Source organism: Neopsephotus bourkii, unplaced genomic scaffold (assembly GCF_033783945.1).
Source record: "Neopsephotus bourkii isolate Nb327-2 ecotype Australia unplaced genomic scaffold, CSIRO-AGI_Nbou_v1 NB_1820, whole genome shotgun sequence".
Classification (NCBI taxonomy): domain Eukaryota; kingdom Metazoa; phylum Chordata; class Aves; order Psittaciformes; family Psittacidae; genus Neopsephotus; species Neopsephotus bourkii.
In genome coordinates, this window is record NW_026902293.1 from 9,569,799 (window position 1) to 9,590,010 (window position 20,212).

The 20,212-nt window shown below is 36.7% G+C and overlaps 1 protein-coding gene across 3 annotated transcripts in view; it reads left to right on the forward strand.

Annotated features, from left to right (window-relative positions):
- The first annotated feature begins 1,002 nt into the window (after positions 1–1,002).
- Positions 1,003–20,212, forward strand: part of CRISPLD1 (cysteine rich secretory protein LCCL domain containing 1) — a 37,487-nt gene continuing 18,277 nt past the window's right edge. For 2 of the 3 annotated variants that reach the window (XM_061342761.1, XM_061342762.1), the window contains exons 1-4: positions 1,003–1,320; positions 17,773–17,891; positions 18,019–18,151; positions 19,662–19,777. In XM_061342761.1, coding sequence (XP_061198745.1) covers positions 1,060–1,320; positions 17,773–17,891; positions 18,019–18,151; positions 19,662–19,777 — 629 coding nt within the window. In that variant the 5' untranslated portion in view covers positions 1,003–1,059. The remainder of the gene's footprint in view (positions 1,321–17,772; positions 17,892–18,018; positions 18,152–19,661; positions 19,778–20,212) is intronic. The other variant, XM_061342763.1, reaches the window with a different exon arrangement.

Consider the following 20,212-nt stretch of genomic DNA (forward strand, 5'->3'; position numbering starts at 1 on the left):
AGGAGGTGGTCGGCGGAGCAAAGTTGGCTGCAGAGGGAGGAGGCAGCCGCCGCCGGAAAGGGTAAGGGCGTTGTGGGGGCGCGCCCGGCGGCTCCCCGCAGCATCCTCCCTGCGGCGGGGGATACGGCGGGATACAAACCCCGGCGCATGCGGGGCGACCCGGCCCGGGAGCAGGTCGTCGGGGCCGGCAGCCCCTCGGCGAACGGGGCCTGGGCTACGCGCCGGAGAGAGCCCGGCGCTGCCCCCTTCGCCGCTTTTTGTTTTCCCTCGCAGCGGCTGGGTCCGGCGCGGTCGGTGCGGCGGGATCCGCGCGTTTTCACCCAGGCACCCATGGCGTAGGAGTGACCATGGCTTTCCCACCTAGAGCACTCAGTCATGCGATAGGCATAAGCTGTTCTTGGAAGTGGTACTACTTTTCCAGAGTTATCTCTGCTTTCCTTTGTTTGGTGACTAGACTAGCCTCATCAACCCTTATTTGCTTTCTCGGGTTGAATACTTCCTTTAGGTTTTTGGAAATCATTAAAAAAAAAAAAAAGCTTTAATCAAAGTAGTATTTTGAAATGCACCAAGAGGAGATATTTCATATCAAGTTCATTGTGGTTTTCAGTTATTATTTTGGCAATGGATGGAAGCCTTTTAAGTTATTTTGTTCTTATATTCCAGTACTGGAAGACCTTATCTACAGTCTAATCTTCATTGATGTCTGGCTCCTTTTAAGTAGCTATGAAAAGCATGCTTTCCTGCATGAAGGCAATGAAATGTGTGTGCCAGTGTACCATATAAAACAGCTTGAACAGACTGAAGTTCATAAGGTTGAAGATAAACCATCTTCCCAAATCAACAGTGTGTACATACTAGAGTAAGAACAGAGTAGCATCCTGGTTTCTCCCCCTGAAACAACAGTGGCAAACTCTACAAACTACAGCTGTTGTTTAGTAAGTTCATACAGGCCAGCAATTCAGTCTCCAAATTACATTACTCTCTCTTATGCATTTACAGCCAACAGACCCGGAAGAAAGACTGTCTTGGAGCTAACTCCTGAGCATTTTGAAATCACTCATGATGAAGTATGTAGTACAGGAATGGCTCAGAATAACCACCCTGCTATTCATAGCTCAAGCACTTTCTGCAATGGTTCTTCCCAATGCCACGCTCTTAGAGGAACTTTTGGAAAAGTACATGGATGAAGATGGTGAGTGGTGGATCGCCAAGCAGAGAGGGAAAAGGGCTATCACAGACAGTGATATGCAAAGTATCTTGGATCTTCATAATAAATTACGGGGTCAGGTGTATCCACCAGCTTCCAATATGGAATATATGGTAAGGAAAAACTGATAGTGACATGCAGAAAGAAATGTGCTTAGAATGGTTGCTGTCACTTTGTAACAATATACTTTCAGTCTTGGCTTGCTTGTTTTCCAGTTTAAAGCACTTGTTTCTTGTTTCTCTTTTTTTTTCCTTTTGTACAGAGGTGAACTGTGAGATACAAGTGTTTGCTTGTGGATCAGACGTCATGTTCTACTGATACTAATGGTTTTAATCTTTAATTTGAATTTAAGTGGCAATTCTTCAGTGGTAGGGTTCAATTTCCAAAATTACACTGCTCAAAGTAGTTGATTTTGACCTAAGAAGTTACCATCTAAGAAGAGTTACTGAACTCTGAACTTTCAAAATAACATTAATACTCTCCCATGCTTCTAGGTTAGATGGAATTTCTGAGCAAGAAAGTCTTCTGTTTAATTTGGCATCTGTTACTGGACTGGAGTCTTGTATGTTCCCATGTTAAACAACTTAATACTGTAATGCATAATTTATATTTGTGTTTTTCCCTTAAGAAGCGTCTATATTTGGTTTATTATTAGTAGACTTAAATCTCCCATGGTTTTGAACTTTGGTTTTATGCCGTAGTTCAAGGCTAACTCTGTCTGTCCTTGCTAATTAAATTAAATCAGGTCATTATCACTTTGAAGAAGTCCAGAGGTCTGACAAGGATGGACAACTTTTCTTCCATATTCTTGTTTCTGCAGAAAAGCATAAATCTCTTTCCTGTGTCCACACTGTGTATTATTTGTTTATCTGTCCAGACACCAGAGAAATAACATTACTACAGGATGGGTTGTTTATACCACATATTACACATATTTGTTTACAAATATTGTCAGGTTATGACAGAAGATCATACTAACACGTTTCAAGATGTAGATGTCTTTTGCAGCTTGGAACGGTGTCTGTCAGCTTGGATATCTGATTAAACTGAGCATATATGTGCCCTGGAGAAACTGTGCTTACTTAAACCATTAATAAAGGCAGTTTAACTTAAGTTTACCTGTATGAGTGTTACTATATTAGACTAAGAGCCATTAGAGAATTAGTTACTATGTTTCATCTCCAAATAAGGGGATGGTAATATCTGAAACTCCTTTAACTCCTTCATTTAAAATAGTCTGCACATATCTTTGAACTGGTATGTTTCTGTTACAACTTTATCAGATCTTTTTATAATATAGGTTAGCTTCTTGTTTCCAATAACCAAAGTTGATTTATTTCTGGAAAACTTAAGAAAAACCTGTCCAGAATTTTTTTAAAATAAGATTAGGGAAATCTGCAGTGTTTTCCTATGTTAAAATAGTGTAACACTTTTCCCCAAGACTGCAAAAGAGTAGCTTTGATTTTTGGTTAAGTGCTTTTTCCATTCCTAATGATATTCTACATTTATCTGCATTACATATTTTGAAAAGAACTTGGATATGCTCCTTGGAGGTATACTTTTGACATCTGTATTCTTCACGGATTTCTCCTGCACTGCTCACACTTTGGCCTAGATGTTGTGTTAGGTCTACATCTGGAACAAATTTTTGTTGTGTTGTTGTTGTCTTTTTATTCTGTGCTCCACTGTGACCCCTGACCCAGAGTACGAGTAGCATGGAAAAGAGATTACACAATTTTAGTATTAAGGAGATATGTCTTGTTACTCAGAATGGGACAGCAGCTTTCAAGGGAGTGGGATTCAATTTTGGGATGATATCCAAGGGAATCAGGGGTTGGGGTGGGCAAAAGTTTAGGATTTGTGAATGGGAAGGGTCTGCGTAAAGAATCTGGCCAAAGGAATGGTTATGTGTTCAGAGACAGAGACCCATGAGAAGGGTATTCAGGGGGGCTGATAGTCTGATGAAGAAGGTGCTGAGAAATCGGTAGTATGGAGAGAAAGAGCATTTGATGAATAGATGTGGTTAAGGGGAAGAACTGTGACTTCCTGGTCAAATAAAATTTGGAAGGAAGAGCTTATGGAGGGAGGTTAACAGCACAGAAGTTCACTAAGAAGCTATACAAAAAGACTGAACCTGTGAGTGAGTGGTAAGGGAGATTGTATGTGGAGGAAGCTGGAAGGAGTCAATACTGGGAACTGAGATGATAATTTAGGAGACAGTGGAAACACTCCACTGCTTGAAAGGAGGAGGAAATTATGGGATTTCTGATTGTTTGCATGTATTGTTTAATAAGAGTGAAATTTGAGTACAGAATGGTAAATGTGGTGTGGAGCCACAGATTGAACAGCAAAGAAGGAAAAATAAATGATAGCTCATTAAGGAAGCATGGCTTGTTTTGTGTAAAGTGATTCCTTTGGAAAAATTAGCATCATAATCATAGTGCATTATTCATATTGCACATTACATTTATTACCTGATTAAATTACTTAGGCAAACTCTGTTCTGTCATTTCATAACTTTTGAGAGATATAGCTGTATAAGTATTACTGCTAGTTTTCCATCCATAATTAAAGTAAATGCCTTTTTTGACAGTTTCTAGTGAATTTGTTTTTCTAGGTTCATATCAATAATAGGATGAACAAATTCCACTTTTCCAGGTAAAGTGATAAGCACTCTTAGATCTATTTTTCCAAGGGTCTATGACCTCTGGGTTAGTTTTGTGATTCTTTTTCAGTTTGTATCTACTCACTGTAGATATGTCTAAGGAACAGAACGTTCTCATGGTTGTCTGGCTGAATTTACCAGGTGGCAAGTTCATCTTCCCAAGTACTGTGACTCTGTCAGTGAACAGTAATAGATTTGTCTGGTAAAAGGATAAGATAAGAGCATGTGAAAAGAGAAACTTCTGCAGTGAAACCCCCCAGCTTCCAGCAAACAGCATCTTAGGGACTTCCAAAATCTGCTGTTATACTTCTTGCGGCCAATAGTCTTGGGTGGAATTTTCTTTTATGAATCTGAATGCTCTTGAGTCCATTTGTATTCTCTGAATCCATGGCATCAAGTTGCAGAGCACTATATATTTAGAATCATAGAACAGTTAGGGTTGGAAAGGACCTTAGATCATCTAGTTTCAACCCCCCCACTATGGGCAGGGACACTTAATGATGGATAGTGAGAAAAAGTACTTTTTTTCTTTTTTTTTTGGTAAGAAATAATAATTTCCTCAATGGTCGCATCTTTTCAGCTGGAGAGTCCTACTCCTCTTAGGTGAAAAATGTTCTATCTGGTATGGTTGTACTGTTTTCATTTTAATTCAAAGGGAAAAAACCAAACTCTTGATACTTATGGCATACCACAGATACAGTTTTTTGCTTCCTAATAATTTCTAAAATTTTACTTCTTTCATTGTGCCTGAACTAAAGCAGACATTTTCATAGAGATATTCACAATTACTCCAAGATCTTTCCAGTGTGTTAAGAGGTCATTTACTACACTACAGTGTATGGTTGTCTGTAATCTCCAGCAATGTTCTCATTATTTTGCATGTGTTCACACTGAATGCTGTCATTTCATCTTCCAGTCACTTATTATTAGTGAGGCTCCTAATTCTGTCTTTTATTTTCCCATCTTTTTTTTAACTACCTTAAGTAGTCAATAACATCTTCCATTCCCTTTTCTTGGGCTGTTGTGAAGAAGGTATACAGCAGAGAACCATGGACAAATCTTGCAGAGAATTTGAAAAGTTATTTCATATTCTTATCTCTGTTTTCTGTCTTTTATCACTTTTTTTCTTAAACTCATGATATCTTAATTTTAGTCATTTATTAATTTTCAAATAACTTAGGAACTTTGTAGGAAGCTTAATTGCACTTAATCCTCCTCCACATGTTGACATCTTCAAAGTTTAATACATTCAGGGAGGATTTCATATTATCTGTGTATTTAGAATGCTTTTAATGTCCTCTATGGAATCATCCCATGGAAGTCAGCTTTTAGTCTGCAGTTTCTCAGGATCTACTGGATGCTTTTTTAAATATTACTAGCCACACTCTGTTTTCTGTTACTGTGGTAATGAGGCCATATGAGGAGGGATTGTGTACCACATAGTAATTCTGAAGTTCCATGATCAAGTTCTTCCAGATTCTTGAAGGATATTGTCTGGTCCTGCAATTTGATGCTGTTAATGTATTCAGTTCCATCTAATGTGTTTTAAGTCTGATATGGATCCTCCGATTCCCCTTCTGTCTCCTTCTCCGTATAGAAGGATTCTAGCAAGAGAACCTGTGTAAGCTCCTCTGTAGGGAACTGTAGTCCAACCAATTCAGTTAACTTCTCTGCAGTGGCTTTATGTCACCTTCTGACTGCATGTTAGATCATTCTTTCCTAAACATTTTATTTCAATGCTGAGAGAATTCTTGAATTGTCAACATTATGACTTAAACAGGGAAAAAATATCTTTTTTAAGGTGGTGATGAACAGTGTGTCGTGAAAATGAATGGCAGATATGTACTGTATATATTTATTGAGGTCTCTCCTCATAAGAGAGATGCTCTAAACCTCTGATGATCCTTGTGGCCCTCCACTGGACCCTTTCCAGTAGCTCCAGCTCCTTGTCTTTCTTGTACAGAGGAGCCCAGAACTGGACACAGTACGTCATGCATTCTATTTTAAATCATTCTTTTAGTACTGATTCCATGACTTCATGCATATTTTCCCAAACAAATTAGGAAGTCAAATAGTGCATGTAAGACCTATATTCCATGCATGTGCCTCTGTTGTACTGAAAAATGTTTAGTTTCCTATTTTGATAGGTAGCAATGCATTTCAACCTGGTATTTCTCATCAATTAGCCACACACTGCATTTTGTAATTGGTGTAATTAGAGAACATTGGTGTCCTCTAGAGCAAGGAAGTATTTGCTTGTTATAGTTGTCTTTTTTCTAATCCTGCTGATAAATGCTAGGGATGTCATTGAAAAGCTTGTGCCTTGCTTCTGTAAAGTTTTATTTTGCAAACCTTGTGAAGAAAATACAGTCTTCTAGAGGTATTTTTCAAAAAGTTCAGAATGCAGTAATTTATTTGCTATAGCTGCATGGTTCTTAGGGGCAGTATGGATGTGTATCTGAATCCGTACTGAATCCATATGTTGTTTACAGAAGAAAAAAATATATTTTTACTTTGTTTTGTTATAATACCTCTGAAGGTCTTAATTTTAAAAATTGATAGTGATGTGATGAAAGTGCTGATACCATGATACTCCTTTCAAAATCATGACTGACTCATGACTTCTGAGGGGCCTTACATTTTAAGAGGCTTAAAGATTTGCCTTTCCATTTCAGTAACTTCATGAAAACTTCAGAAGAATATTAATAGTGACTGTAAATACTTCTCATTCAGATTTTTCTTATTTTTTCCTTGGGCAAATTCCTTCTGTATTTAAATACAAACCATTGGACTTTTGATCATATGAACCCAATAGCAGGTAGAGCTCTTCCATGAATAATAATGAAACTTTCATGTCATCATAGTGACTGAACAGGATGAAATAAATTACTGGCTATTTTGTGATGCTTTTAGATCCTATGATCTGCGTAAGTCTGAAGGTAGAAGTTTCTCTCTCTATGTGTATCTGTCATCTTCCAGCTGAGATTTTTTGGTCTGTAATATATTTAGGAGAACTGAAATAGCGTTAGGAAAAATAAAGGAAAGCCTTGTAGTGCGCTTCACACAATTTAGTGTAGTGCACTTACACATTTGGTGAACTTTTATGTGCTGAATAGAAGTGCCCTGTTAAATTTCCTAGACCTTTCTGACAAAACTTGTTCATGTCTCTGTTTAGTATATCTTGTCCATTTTGCCAAAACTCTTCAGGGACACTTGGTAAAAAACAATTCATGTTCCTTTCGAGTGGAAGACTTTGGTTTGTGGAATCCCTCAAGTGTCTGGAGAGCACTTTGGGTGCCAAGACCAGGGCACCTCTTTTAGAGTGAACCGCCTGCTTTCCCTCTGGTTTTCCGCTTTTCTGCTCCACTTCAAAGGTTGGTGGAAGTGCTTCAGCTCCTTTGCTTGTGCTCAAAGGCTGTTGACACTGCATCAAAGAATACATTGACGTTGACATATGCTCTTATTCTCTCTGGCAGTTTTAGCAAATGATTGTGCAATGTGAAGTGTCCAAGAAAGCAAGTGGATAAGTCCGTGGTATGACTTTTACTGATGTAATGCCAACAAAAACTAAGCAACGCCAAGTAAAGAAACTCAAAGTGGAAAGTAGCAGAAAGGCTCACTGTCTCAGAGTTTAAGGGAGCCTTCCCAAAATAATTAACAACATAGGACAGAAACTGTTCATCTTGTAGTTTTGCTGTCAGAGGCATTCTTCATCCTCCATATCAAAAATATTATTAAAAATTACTCAGTAGTAGCAGTATAAGAGCTTAAATACAAAGTACAGTCTGAACACAGAATCAGTAAGATTTATAAAAGTAGCTCCATCTAGCCTTAGTCTTTATGACGATATCTGCCTGGGAATCTTCTTTAACTTAAGGGTTTTTTTAATAGATAAGAAATAATTATTTTTTAACAATTTCATTGAAATGCTAGATATGAATTTATTCTCAACTTTAGATTTGGCTTAAGTACAATGACTGCCATAGTTAGAAAAGTGTGATTTATTAAAGTCCTCCATACAGAGGATGTTTTTTATTTTATAGTTAAGGAAGATAACACTTTCTATTGAGGCTATTTCACTCATGAAATCCAGAATTTTGGCTTCCTGATAGATATCACAATATAGTTGCCCTGAATTCCCTGTTGGATCTCCAAATGATCAAGAACTCCTTTAATACATTTATTAAGTCAGGTTTTTTTTCCTTTTTTTTTTTTTTTAGGTTTTATTTAAACATATTTCTAGCAGTTGTAACAAGTCAGATATGATCAATGGGTGCTTTCTGGCAGTAAGTTCAGTTCACTTATGTCAGATTACAATGGTCATCTTCTCAAAGGATTCACTGTGACACGTATTTGAGATACTGTGGCTAATTCCTGTTCCAAGTCCAGGAAATTCTGTAGCATCTCTAAAACTGCTGTATGAAAGCAATCAATTATAGGTGGTTTATCATAGCAATCACTACTAGGATTTGAGGTAAGGACCTGTGCTCTGGTCAATTTGTGATTAGCTATAAATATTTATGATTACTATTTGTAATGAATATGTGTAATTCATAATTTCACAATCAACAAAACTCAGAAATCAAGATCAGCATTTACACTCTTGCTTCTTTTCCATTCGTGTCAGAATTTAGAAGTGAACAGATGATTTTTAGTCATGTTCTAATAGAAAGTCTTTATGCAGTGCTTTTAAAAAGTAGCAAAATAAATGCACTGTTTCAGAACACCTTGGAAAGCTGAATATTCCAGCAAGGTTTTTTTAACATGCTTTGAGTACACACAGAATTAAATGTGATTAGTCATGTCTGCTTCCTATTCCTGGTTTTACTTTTGAACACAAAAAGCTCAAACACATGAAACTCTAATAGAGAGATACTTCTAAATATTGATGCAATGTATTCAGTGTTCGGGAACAATATTTTTGGCCTCATACCACTTTCATGTTTACAGGCAAAAGTCACAGTTTTCCTGCTTCTTACACTTGTCCAGAAAAGTAGCTGAAACCTCAAGGTCTATTCAGGGATCTCTGCCCAGTTAAAGCTCTATAAACTCTAGTCCGCCACATGGTAGCATGTAAAGTCCTTACCGTTTTATTTCTAGGCAGGTAGTAGTTCTCCAATGAAAAATAGATGCCTAACTTTCTTGGTAGTATAAAGTTCAGCTATTTTCTTTCTTTTTGCTTAAAGGATGTATCAGTACTAGTCAGTGTGGTTGGTTTTGTATATTCAAGGAGAATTGTCTCATGTTTCAGTACTCCTGAGCTTTTGTGGTCACTCTGCTGTATACTGTAAGGGATCTTGAGCTTGTACAGTGGCCACATTTTTTTCATACTCAAATGACTGAAAGTAAGCATCTGAGTCATGTGCTAATTCTCATTAGTTTCTATGGATTTCATTCAGCAGCCTTGGTATGGATCAAAACGCCTCACCTAACCATAACTGAAAGCCAAGCTGATGAAAACTGCCGATGTCTGTTCATGAAGAAACCATGTCAAGCCAATCTGTTTTATTTTTTATATGACCCACTAATTAACCAGCATAGTGTAGCAGAGGGGAGTAGTAGGTGTCATATTTTTGACCCTGGAAAGCTTTTGACACTCTTCACCCTGACATTTTTGCAAGTGAAAATTGACAAGCTCCCTGTTAAAACTGTCAGATGATTGAAGGTGTTGCTGCTTCTGGAGCCCATGCCATTTGGGTAAGCGCTTGGGTTATGACTTGTGTGAGCATACACTTAAAGAATACACTTGAAAATTGCAGAAGACATTAACATGGGCACAGGTTAGGATTGTTTCAGAAAACATGGTAAATTAGAACTTGGCAAGTGGGAGTAGTGGTTTGGAACCAACATGATGAAGTTTAACTGCAAGGTATGGAATAAGGAAGAAATCAAACAGGCAAAATATAAGGAATAAACTGTAGAGGTAACACTGCAGTAAGAAGATACAGGAGTCACACTGATCTAAAAATTAGTATTAAGGCAGCAGACTTTGAAAGGAGACTTCACCATGTGAAGCTGGTGAGACCTTGTCTGAAATGCAGTATCTAGTTTTAGTCATTTTTTAAGAATGGTCTAGCCATTCTAGAAGGAATGAGAAGGATTAATTATAAAGACAGCATATGTGCTTTAGGAGTAAAAGTGAAGGAATGAAGCATCTGAATTTGTTTAATTTGGGAAATAAATAAAGGTTGTTAACAGGAGAGAGAGTGATTTCTTTTTTCCTTGGCAATAAAACATCAGGTAGCATTGCAGGGCAGGAGGTTTGGGTTGCATACCAAGAAAATCCTCTTTACTCTTACAATAAAAATATTCCAGAAGAAAATTATTATTAAATATTATTCCAAAACTGCTGTTGCTAGTTTTGATTTTAAAATATGGATAATACACATGTATTTGATTCTGGCTTAGAGGAAGAGGCTAGATAGATACAGTCAGCATCAGTCTTTTGAAGTAATTTTCAGACGTACCTTTCTGTCATTCTGCACTGGTGCCCTGCAGCTGATTTCTAGCTCTTGACTGTATTTCTGGCTTACTTTGCTCATGTCATTTCTCATTCTATGCTTCATCTTTCCTTTTTCTTTTTTCTTTTTTTTTTTGTTCTCAGTGTCATTAAAGAATACAGTGGATTCTATTAAAAAGTAAATAAATACCCATACTGTACTGTGCTATTTACTTTAGCACTCTCTCTCTATATTAAGAATATATACAGCAATGAGGTATTTATACTATGCCATGGTAAATGTTTACTTTCAGTGGTGCCCACTGTACTTACTTTTCCATCTTTCCTGAGCTTAAATTTTAGCTTTTTTTTTTCCTTTCTGTATAATCCCATTCCATATAAAAGTCCCTTCTTACATATATGAAAGCCTCTCCAATTAAAATGTTATCCTATTTTATTTTATTTTATTATACTTTTTCACTGGAAAATGTTTTTTTGAGCTACTGAGCTTTTCAATTCTGTTGCAGTACTGGTTGGTAAAATTGGTAGGCTCACTTAACGCTTTGGATGAGAATGTACTTGTTTGATCTAACACTCACACAACAGAAATGGTGGGAGTCATCTCCTGCCACAAGCTTTTGATGTCTGTGGTGTATATGTCTTCATTTGAGCCTGTCTTTTTTATAATTAGTAGAGAAAAATGAGAATTTCCAACACAGTTTACCTCAATTAAAGGTGGGTAGCTAAAATTACCTCCCTCTACAGATGCTTATTTTTCTATGTAGCTGCAAAGGTAATTTGGATAATTAGCTCAGATGTAGGTATCTGCTTTAAGGCTGTTTAAATTCAGGGGAGGTTAATCCCTGTGTGGAGTGATTAGTTTGGCTGGTGATGAATTGTAATTTAATCTGAGGTATCCTCACAGAAACATCAGCTCCTCCATAAGCAGAACACTGGTTTCAGTCTACACGCTACTTGAACCCCATGTTGACAGAGGTTAAATACCACAATTTGTAGTCCAGTCCATAAAGCTAAACTGGTGTTAGATGGGTTTATTTTAATGTGATACGTTGTAAACCAGAAGCATTCAGAAGATCCTTATTGCATGCAACATTCCTGCTGTAAAACTTGTAACCTGGGGTAGAAGAAGAGTGGGCAGCTGGAGTCAGTACCTGTTATTACCATTCAGTTTAATCTGTCACCTGGGTGGTGGAAAACCTTCTGGGTTTTAGCTTCAGCTAATCTAGCATATGTGGAAAGTTTGTGTAATGCTGATAGCACTGTATCTATGGGAGTATCTTTGATGTTACACTTGGTTTTAATAGGATACTGATGAAGGCAATGCCTGTGTTAGTGAGTGTTGTGGTGCCACAGGAACAGGTATGTAGAGCAAAAGAATTGGTGCTGAGGACTTGACATTCATGCTGTCTGTATTTCAGTGGTTTTTATTTTGAACTGTGATTAATCTGTGTGGACTGAATACCCATGAACAACTGCAAAGTGTTAGGTGCACTCCTGGAGCACAACTTGCATTTTAGCTGGGAGAGATCCAGTTTGTACTCCAGGAGTGCTCTGTGGTACACAGTAAGTGGGAGTGATCAGGACTTCCATTTCAAAAGCACACTCCTGTTCTAAATTAAAAAAAAAAAAAAAAAATCAAAACAAACCAAACCCCTAATTCACTTTGAGTTCAGTCATGGTGGTATTGCAACCCAGTCTAAAAGATTAGCATTGGTTTCAGGCTGCTCTCTACATGAAAGTGAGTGTAGAGTAGTGAAGAGTAGATGGTAGATCAGTGTGAAATCTAAGAAATGCAGCAAAAATATCATAAATAATAACTCAGATGATACGCAAGTAGTTTTCCAGAGCTGAAGCAGGAACACACTTCTGATACTGTAAGGCTGAAGTATATAGAGCTAAATGTTTTTTTCTCTTACAGTAAAATAGGTGTTTGCAGGGACTGAAAACTTAGCCAATGCTCCTGCTGTGTGTAGTGGCTCAGGTGAAATAGCTTTTAAAATAGCAGTTTTGCTGTATGGGTATGCTGTTGGAGATAGCAGAAGCAGCAGCTATATGATGCCTTGTGAGTGGTAGACTATTCAGAGTAGATGATAAAATTAAGTCTTAAGCAGCACTGAGCCTTGACCCTTGGTTTTTATATGTGGATGATGCTAAACTGTAAAGACCAAAACATGTTAGCTTGCAACAGGAAGAGACTACTTCCTCTAGTAGACAGCTATCACAAAGATGGGGAGAAAAGAGAGGGTTTTTTGCTCATCCATTATCATGATGTCAGAGTGGTTGTAGCTACCTAGTTACGTACCTCTTTCCCTCCCTCTCATGAAGAGCAAGTTTACATCTGCACCTTTTTTGAGAATTTCATGTTGTACTTTGGACATCGGAGGGCAAGACAGGTACAATGCATATCTGTCCTGGGTTCAGCAGTAGCAGTCATTTTTTCTCCTTCTTAGTAGCTGGTGCAGTGCTGTGTTTCTGACTTTCGGCCTGGGAACACCACTGATAACACCGATGGTTTTAGTTATTGCTCAAATGTTTAGTGTGGCCAAGGACTTTGTGAGCCTCATGCTCTGCCAGGGAGGAGGGGAACCCAGGAGGAAGCAGAGGCAGGACACCTGACCCAAACTAGCCAAAGAGGTATTCCATACCACAGCACATCATGCCCAGGATGAAAAACTGAGAGTTACCAGGAAGAGCTAGTTCACTGCTTGGGTCGGTCAGGGTATTATTGGTCAGTGGGTGGTATTGTATTCTCTTCCCTTGTTATTTCCTTTATCATTATTATTATTAGTGGTAGCAGTAGTGGTTTGTGTTATACCTTAGTTACTGGACTGCTCTTATCTCAACCTGTGGGAGCTACATTCTTTCGATTCTCCTCCCCATCCCTCTGGGAGCCAGGGGAGGGGAAGATGGGGGGGGTGGGGGTGGGTGGTTGAGCTTAAACCATGACTATATCCAAGACTAAGAAAATGATATATGCTACACCATTTTGTGCACTACAGTCTCTTCAGTTCCATAGTTTCTTCCATGATACTGTCGAATACAGGGATATCATTACAAATACAGCTTTCTGTCTTATAAACTACATTTTCTCATCTTAAACTTTTCAAGGTAGCCTTTGGTTCAGTGCTTTCTAACCTTCTGCATATATAAATAATTTGAAAAGTGAAATTTTGTTCTGTGAAAAGTTGATCCCATTATTTTATCTCCTTTCTATATCATACTTAGGCTTTGAATCTTTCCTAATTTCAGCTTTCACAGGTAACCGTATGTGTATAACAAATTAACTCCTTGCAACTGCAGTCTGCAGACTTTTATCTTGCAAGTCACACATTCATGGCTTTTACAAGTCATCTAACAAATTTATAAGTTTATGGACCTGGCCGTAACTAGAGGGACATTATTCTGTTCCATTCTGTATCTAATATTTCATCTCTATTTGAGCACATTTAAACTGTAACATAGTCTTGAAGAAGAAACAATAGTAAGTCGTACTGTAGGTTTCATGACCTCATCTGAAAAAACTGGATCAAATTAAGCATTGGCTGGCAGGATAATAGCAGTTTTTTCTTATAACAGACTGTGCTAGGTGTGCGTGCATGGCATCCATGTCAAGTAGTTTTTCTGTGTGGCACTAAATATAAGGGGTTTAGCTGTTAAAGGCTGAAGAATAAATGAATGGGTCTTTCCTCTATGGCACAGACAGAAAATTTCCTGAATAGCTGACTTGGTTGTCTAGTATGTGCATTGAGGAGGAAAGCAAGACAAGTCTCATCATTTGCTCCAAACCCAAAATACATATATGCAAGGCTTTTGACATCTGATTCATGTCTCAGAACATGTTGCAGTTGAGGTTATTTGTTGATACTGTGTGTTTGAGTTATGCAGTATGACTGGGTTAATTCAATCCTTATACAGCAGCAACTATTTACTGTAAGATTTCTGATTATTTTTATCATAAAATTTTTATTCACAATTTCTCATCAAAATTTTGAGTGATTAAACTTAAATGAGTGTATTAAATGTATGCTTTGAAATTTTGTATTGTATTTTTTATAAAAAGTTAACCTGTCTTTTAATTCCTAAATTTAAATTCTGATATATGAGACAGTTACCATGAAATAGTATCACAGGCATTTTACAAAGGTACTGAAATATGAATTACTCAAGTTTTAAAAATCATATTCATTCTCCAGTGTTACAAAGGTTAGCTAAAGCTGTTTTAGATTAGTGCCAATGAACAACATTTGTCTACCCTATTATAATACTTCTAAAGTTTGATTAGAGAAAGGAAAATTGAAAAATTTCAGTTGAAACAAATCTTGGTTTTATCTATTGGAGAATTATATTTTTTTGCTTTCAATGAAAACTACCAAAAATTATGAGTAGTTGAGCGCTAACATTCCCATTACTTCATTCTTTCATGTATGTGAAGTTCCTGTCATTAGACCTGTCATTATGATGGACACAGTGATGAAGGAAAGATGATGTTATCACTGTCTTAATGGACACCAGAGTGGAATCAATAATGAATCTGCTACAAGGAAAGTGCACTATGATGAGGCTCACTTCACCATAAACAGTAGTAAATAAAAACCACAGAAAACACTAATGGGACAAATTAAAACTCTTAACATAAAAAAATAGGGTGATTACTTCATGGTGAGCCTTAAGCTATGACCTTTTTTGCTTAGTTACTTGTGCAGGTTCCTACCTGATATAATCTCATGCACATATACCCATTTTTAAAAAAACTGGAGTTGGCTCCTCTTGGCTGATGTACTAACCTTTTGTGCAGTCAGGAATGACTGCAATGGGTAAAAATACCCAAATACCCCAGTCTCATTGTTGATATTATCTCTTGCTCTATGCTTTGTGCAAAGAGCTTTGCTGCATTCCATCTGCTTAGTCATTAAGATTATTTCTTTACTGCAGCTAAGGTTGTGGACTAGAAACTTGGAAGTGTGCTTATCTCTGGCTAGGCAAAGCAGGGGGGGAGTAAGGACAATATTTCATAGTGTGCGCGAAGGCAGAGAAGCAGAAGAAGCTTTTTGAAAGACATCCAGTCTCAACAGTACCTTGGAGTGTGGGTGCTCATCTGTCAGGAGGATTGATTTTAAGTTTTTCATTAAAAAGCTATTCTTGCAGAGTTCTGGATGGCTCTGTCATGCATAGTTGTCATCATTCTTTAAAAGAAAATTTTGTTGTAGGAAACTACTGCACAAATTTGAGGAACTGATTCAAGCAGCTATTATTGACTGCCTAGCTTAACTTCAAAAAATCATTATTTCACTTAAAATAGCTGCATAAAATGTTTTGAAAGTTGTGTGGAGAAAAACACCCACAACAGTATAATTTCTTTAACCACAACTGCTGTTTTAAGAATTGAAAACGTAGGGAGATGCTTTACCAGAGAATAGATTGTGGTATTCTCAGATTCTGTGGGATTCTGTGATTTATAAGAGCTACAAGAAATTTTAGCTGGCTTTGGAGGTAGGAATTTCTAAAAATGAGCAGGTGCCCACATTTTGGTCTAATGTAAGTCTAATTTACCCTGTGTCTGTATTTCAGAACCTGGTTGGTAAAACCATTCTTAAAGAGCAATTATTTGGAAAATATGTTAGCTTTATGACTTGTTCATATTCAGAGCAAAATCTAGGTATTACAGGATTTTAATCTGACAGTGTCATATAATATATTTAGCAAAGACAAACTAGTGGCTTTTATTTAAAAATGTTACAGTCTCATGATTGTATTACAGAATATTGAAGCAATTGTATTATCCTTCATAAGACCAAAATATATATGTGGAAAAGTGTGCTAATCTTGATGGTTTTTACAGTGGGTACAATAGAAAGAAGAACTATTAATAATGGTGAGACAAGAAAAGGGAAAAGATTTCTACAGGCTGTCATATAAAACTCTCTGATTTAAGATTAGAATATTTTCTTAAGCAGATTGAAGAATGCTGTGGCATATGACACTGAAATACTGTCCCAGTAGGGTAAACAAAAAATTCCTACTGTTTAAATTCAGTGGGGTTTGTATCCATATGCGTGTTAAAAGTTTTATTGTGTCATTATTGCATGCTAGAGTAATGCTGTCAAAATAAATGTTGCATTTTGTGAGTCAAAATGGACCCTATAAATTTTGTAACTGCTGATGAAATTGATAAGACAAAATCGAATTCAATGCATGAGAGACTTCTGAAGAAGAGAAGCAAGAACAGATATGCTAGGATTAAACTGAGTTATATTAAAGTCTTTACATAGTCATGGTCTTGCATAACCAAGGATATATTTGTTTTTAATGAGTAATCTGATTAATAAGGGGAAAAACTGCATGTCAGAATAATTAGAAAAATAAATTTTAGCACATGGAATTTGTCTTTTATGTGTATTCTTTGGCTTAGACATGATCTCCACTGTCTGCATGGAGATTTGGTTTTGGAAACACTGAATTAGTGTTGATTTAGATAACAGTCTCCTTCTAAGAAATTCAGTCTGAACTTATGATTAAGTAATTGAGGTTCTATCAGGAAAAGTGTTTCCTTCCTGGAAGTGTTTCATAACCTGAGCATTTATATCAGATAGTCAAGTAACTAGAAACTGTATCTGCAACTATCAGGAGTTGTTAAAAGTCCTGCAGTGGTATGGATACTTTGCACCAGAGGGACCACTTTGAGCAAACAGCAGCTTAGCACAGTGAAAATGTGCATACATAGTATTGTATAATTTCTTGCAGTAGAAGTGCATTTGCCTTTCAGCTATAAGTCTATTCTTCCATGTCCCTTAAAGAATAAAATAATAAGGATAAGCAATTTTGAGAAACAATAATTGATAATCTTTAACTTGTCCTAAGCATGCCTCTTGCTAACATGAATGCCCTTTTTGCCAATCTGTCATAAAAATCTATTAACAACAATCTTACTCTATTTTTCATATTTTGTGTTTGCACTGTATTACTTCAACAAAAGCTGATTACAGAAGAGGGAGAGAAAATCACTTTCAGATATATTGTTGGTTTAGAGGAAATAAAGCCTTATGTTGAAAGTGTGCTGGATAACACCCTTTTGGCTAAGAAAAGTACCTATTACTAGAAAGAACTCTCACAAGAAAGAAAATGCACTTAATTTAGCCTGGAAAGTTGAACTAAGTCTTTCAGTTTTATATTTGTGCTTTTTTCATTGCAGCATTGCTTCACATGCTTTCTAAAGGAACTGCTGTGAAGGGGTTAAAATTTTTTTTTTCCTTCTGGTGAAAATGGTTTTTCTTTCTTATGTAACACAAATTTGCATACAATTGTCAAGTCTTACTCTTTTATTTATTCCTCTGCCCTGGCTGGTAACAGAGGCTTCAAAAACAGATAAAAAAACCTGTTTTGTTGTTTTTAAAGTAGGAGACACATATTTCTAAGAAGGTGTACTTTTCTTTCAAATTTCAGACATGGGACACAGAACTGGAGAGATCTGCAGAATCGTGGGCTGAAACCTGTCTATGGGAGCATGGGCCTGCAAGCCTTCTTCCATCAATTGGACAGAATTTAGGTGCACACTGGGGAAGGTAGTTTGAGATACTGTTTCATACTGTAATTTTTAGAAAACTAAGAAAATTTGGTTGTTACTTAAAGGGGGAATAATAGAAGCTACAACTTTTGAATGATCTAATAGACTACTACTGGCTTTCATAGGTACAGACCTCCAACATTTCATGTCCAAGCATGGTATGATGAAGTGAGAGATTTCACATATCCCCATCCTCATGAATGCAACCCTTATTGTCCTTACAAATGCTCTGGTCCTGTTTGTACGCATTACACACAGGTATGTAGAGGGGTTTGGGTTTTGTCAGCTATGGAAAAGAGTGGTCAAGACTTCCAGTTGTGTTACTGTATGACAATGTAGAACATTAATCTTGCAGCATATACCATAGCACTATAGCACAAATGGGACTTGTTGTTTATTAGACTCCATAATTACAAGCATTGGGTAGTGGTGACATAGAGTAGGGTTATGCAAATCTTTAGATTCCATCCTCATAAATACCACTTCCTTAATAGGATTAAGGAAAAAGCTCATAAACCCCAGTGTTGAACTGAGTGTTACTGCTCAGTGCACTTTACAGAATCTAGTCTCTGTTGCTGGTATGCTGGTACTTCTTTCTGTAGTATGCTGAAAAAACACACATTTTAAAAAGAGAAAAAAAGTTTTCTGAGGTGAATTCCTCAGATCAAACAACAGTTTTTTTAACATGTTACTTTAACCTTAGCAAGATTTTTAAATTGCATAAGAACCATTTTATTTGGTACTTCTGAAATCTGCATGCCTAGCCTGAATTTTTCCAGAGGGGAACCAGTCGTATTTTCAGTGAATTGGAAACACATGATCCACATATAATTTTCAATATAATATTAGAAAACTTCAAAATGATTAATTTTAAAATATTTATTTTGTTTACTTGAGCAATTTACAATTATAGGCAATTTTAAGACAAAAATACTTCCATGTATTTGTTTACTATTTCTGTAAAAATACCTGTAATTACACTTATCAACTACATGAGAAATCTGCAATACATATATATGGTTCTTTGTGGTACTAATTCTTCACAGTACCTATCTCTATCAACTCCTGAGTCTTGCTGAAACTACACAGGTGTCTTATCTTGAATTAATACAAATTTATCACCTCTCATATTTGTCTAATTTTAACATTATAGACTTTGTAATTCAGATTATTTTGAGATCTGCAATGAAAATTGTTTCAAGAGATGATTAAAGGAGCACAGCCACCTTAGATTACAATGGCATGAAAGCATATTCATTTAAAATCCGAGTTTGAGTCTTTCTCGTTTATTAGTGGTTTCTCTGAATAGCTTAATCATTTATGTTACCTGTTTTCACTGCTGACAAACATCTGTTCTCTCAGTCTAACCAACCTAAACCCCTCCTGGGTCCTTAGATTGTGCTGAGAGCTCCAGGGTATAGGAAGCTAACTTCTAACACATGATTATCTATTAATGTAATTCCAAGAATCAGTTCTTCAGATCATGTTTTGTAAATATTTTGCTACACTTTCAAATACGTGCTTAGGCCATTTATGTAAAATGAGAGCCATGTAATTTTTATGAACGGAAAGGTTTTCTTTCTAACAAGGATGTAACTGAATGACCTTTTGACAGTTGTAATTAGGTCACTTCAGCCCATTTATAACAGAGTTGAATTTAACATCACTTTTGTGGTTTGGGTTTTATAAGTTGAAGTTGAGAAACAGTTTTGATTTTATGTTAATCAGCTTTGGTTTTCACATGTATTTCTCTTTCATTTTTCCATAGGTTGTTTGGGCTACAAGTAGCAGAATTGGTTGTGCAATTAATTTGTGTCACAACATGAACATCTGGGGGCAGATTTGGCCAAAAGCAGTCTACCTTGTATGCAATTACTCTCCTAAGTAAGTAGGCTGACACCCAAAAAATATCTTGAGGGGGCAAGGTACTTTACCATAATACAGGAAATCTGAAAGGAAATCAATCTGTGTTTTCTATTTTTTGTACTCTTGCAAAATAGAGCATTTTTTCAAATGCACCTTTTGCCTGCGCAAACACTCCTCTGATTTTCAGTTTTCTGGCCTGTGTTTTAGCATCCAACATCAGAGATCTTTGTTGTAGTGTGATATTTGTCTGAAAAATAAATGTATCTATCTCACCAGTGTGACTTTAAGGAATGTGTAACATGAAGCCCATAGTTAAGATCAAATTTTATAGGATATTCCTTTTAGGAAAGCAGAGCCTGAGCTCATGTAGTTGGGGAGTTTAGTCTTAAGGTGCTATGCCAAAGATTTTAACAGCATAAATAAAAAGATTTTAACAGCAGTTTATGGCAGTAC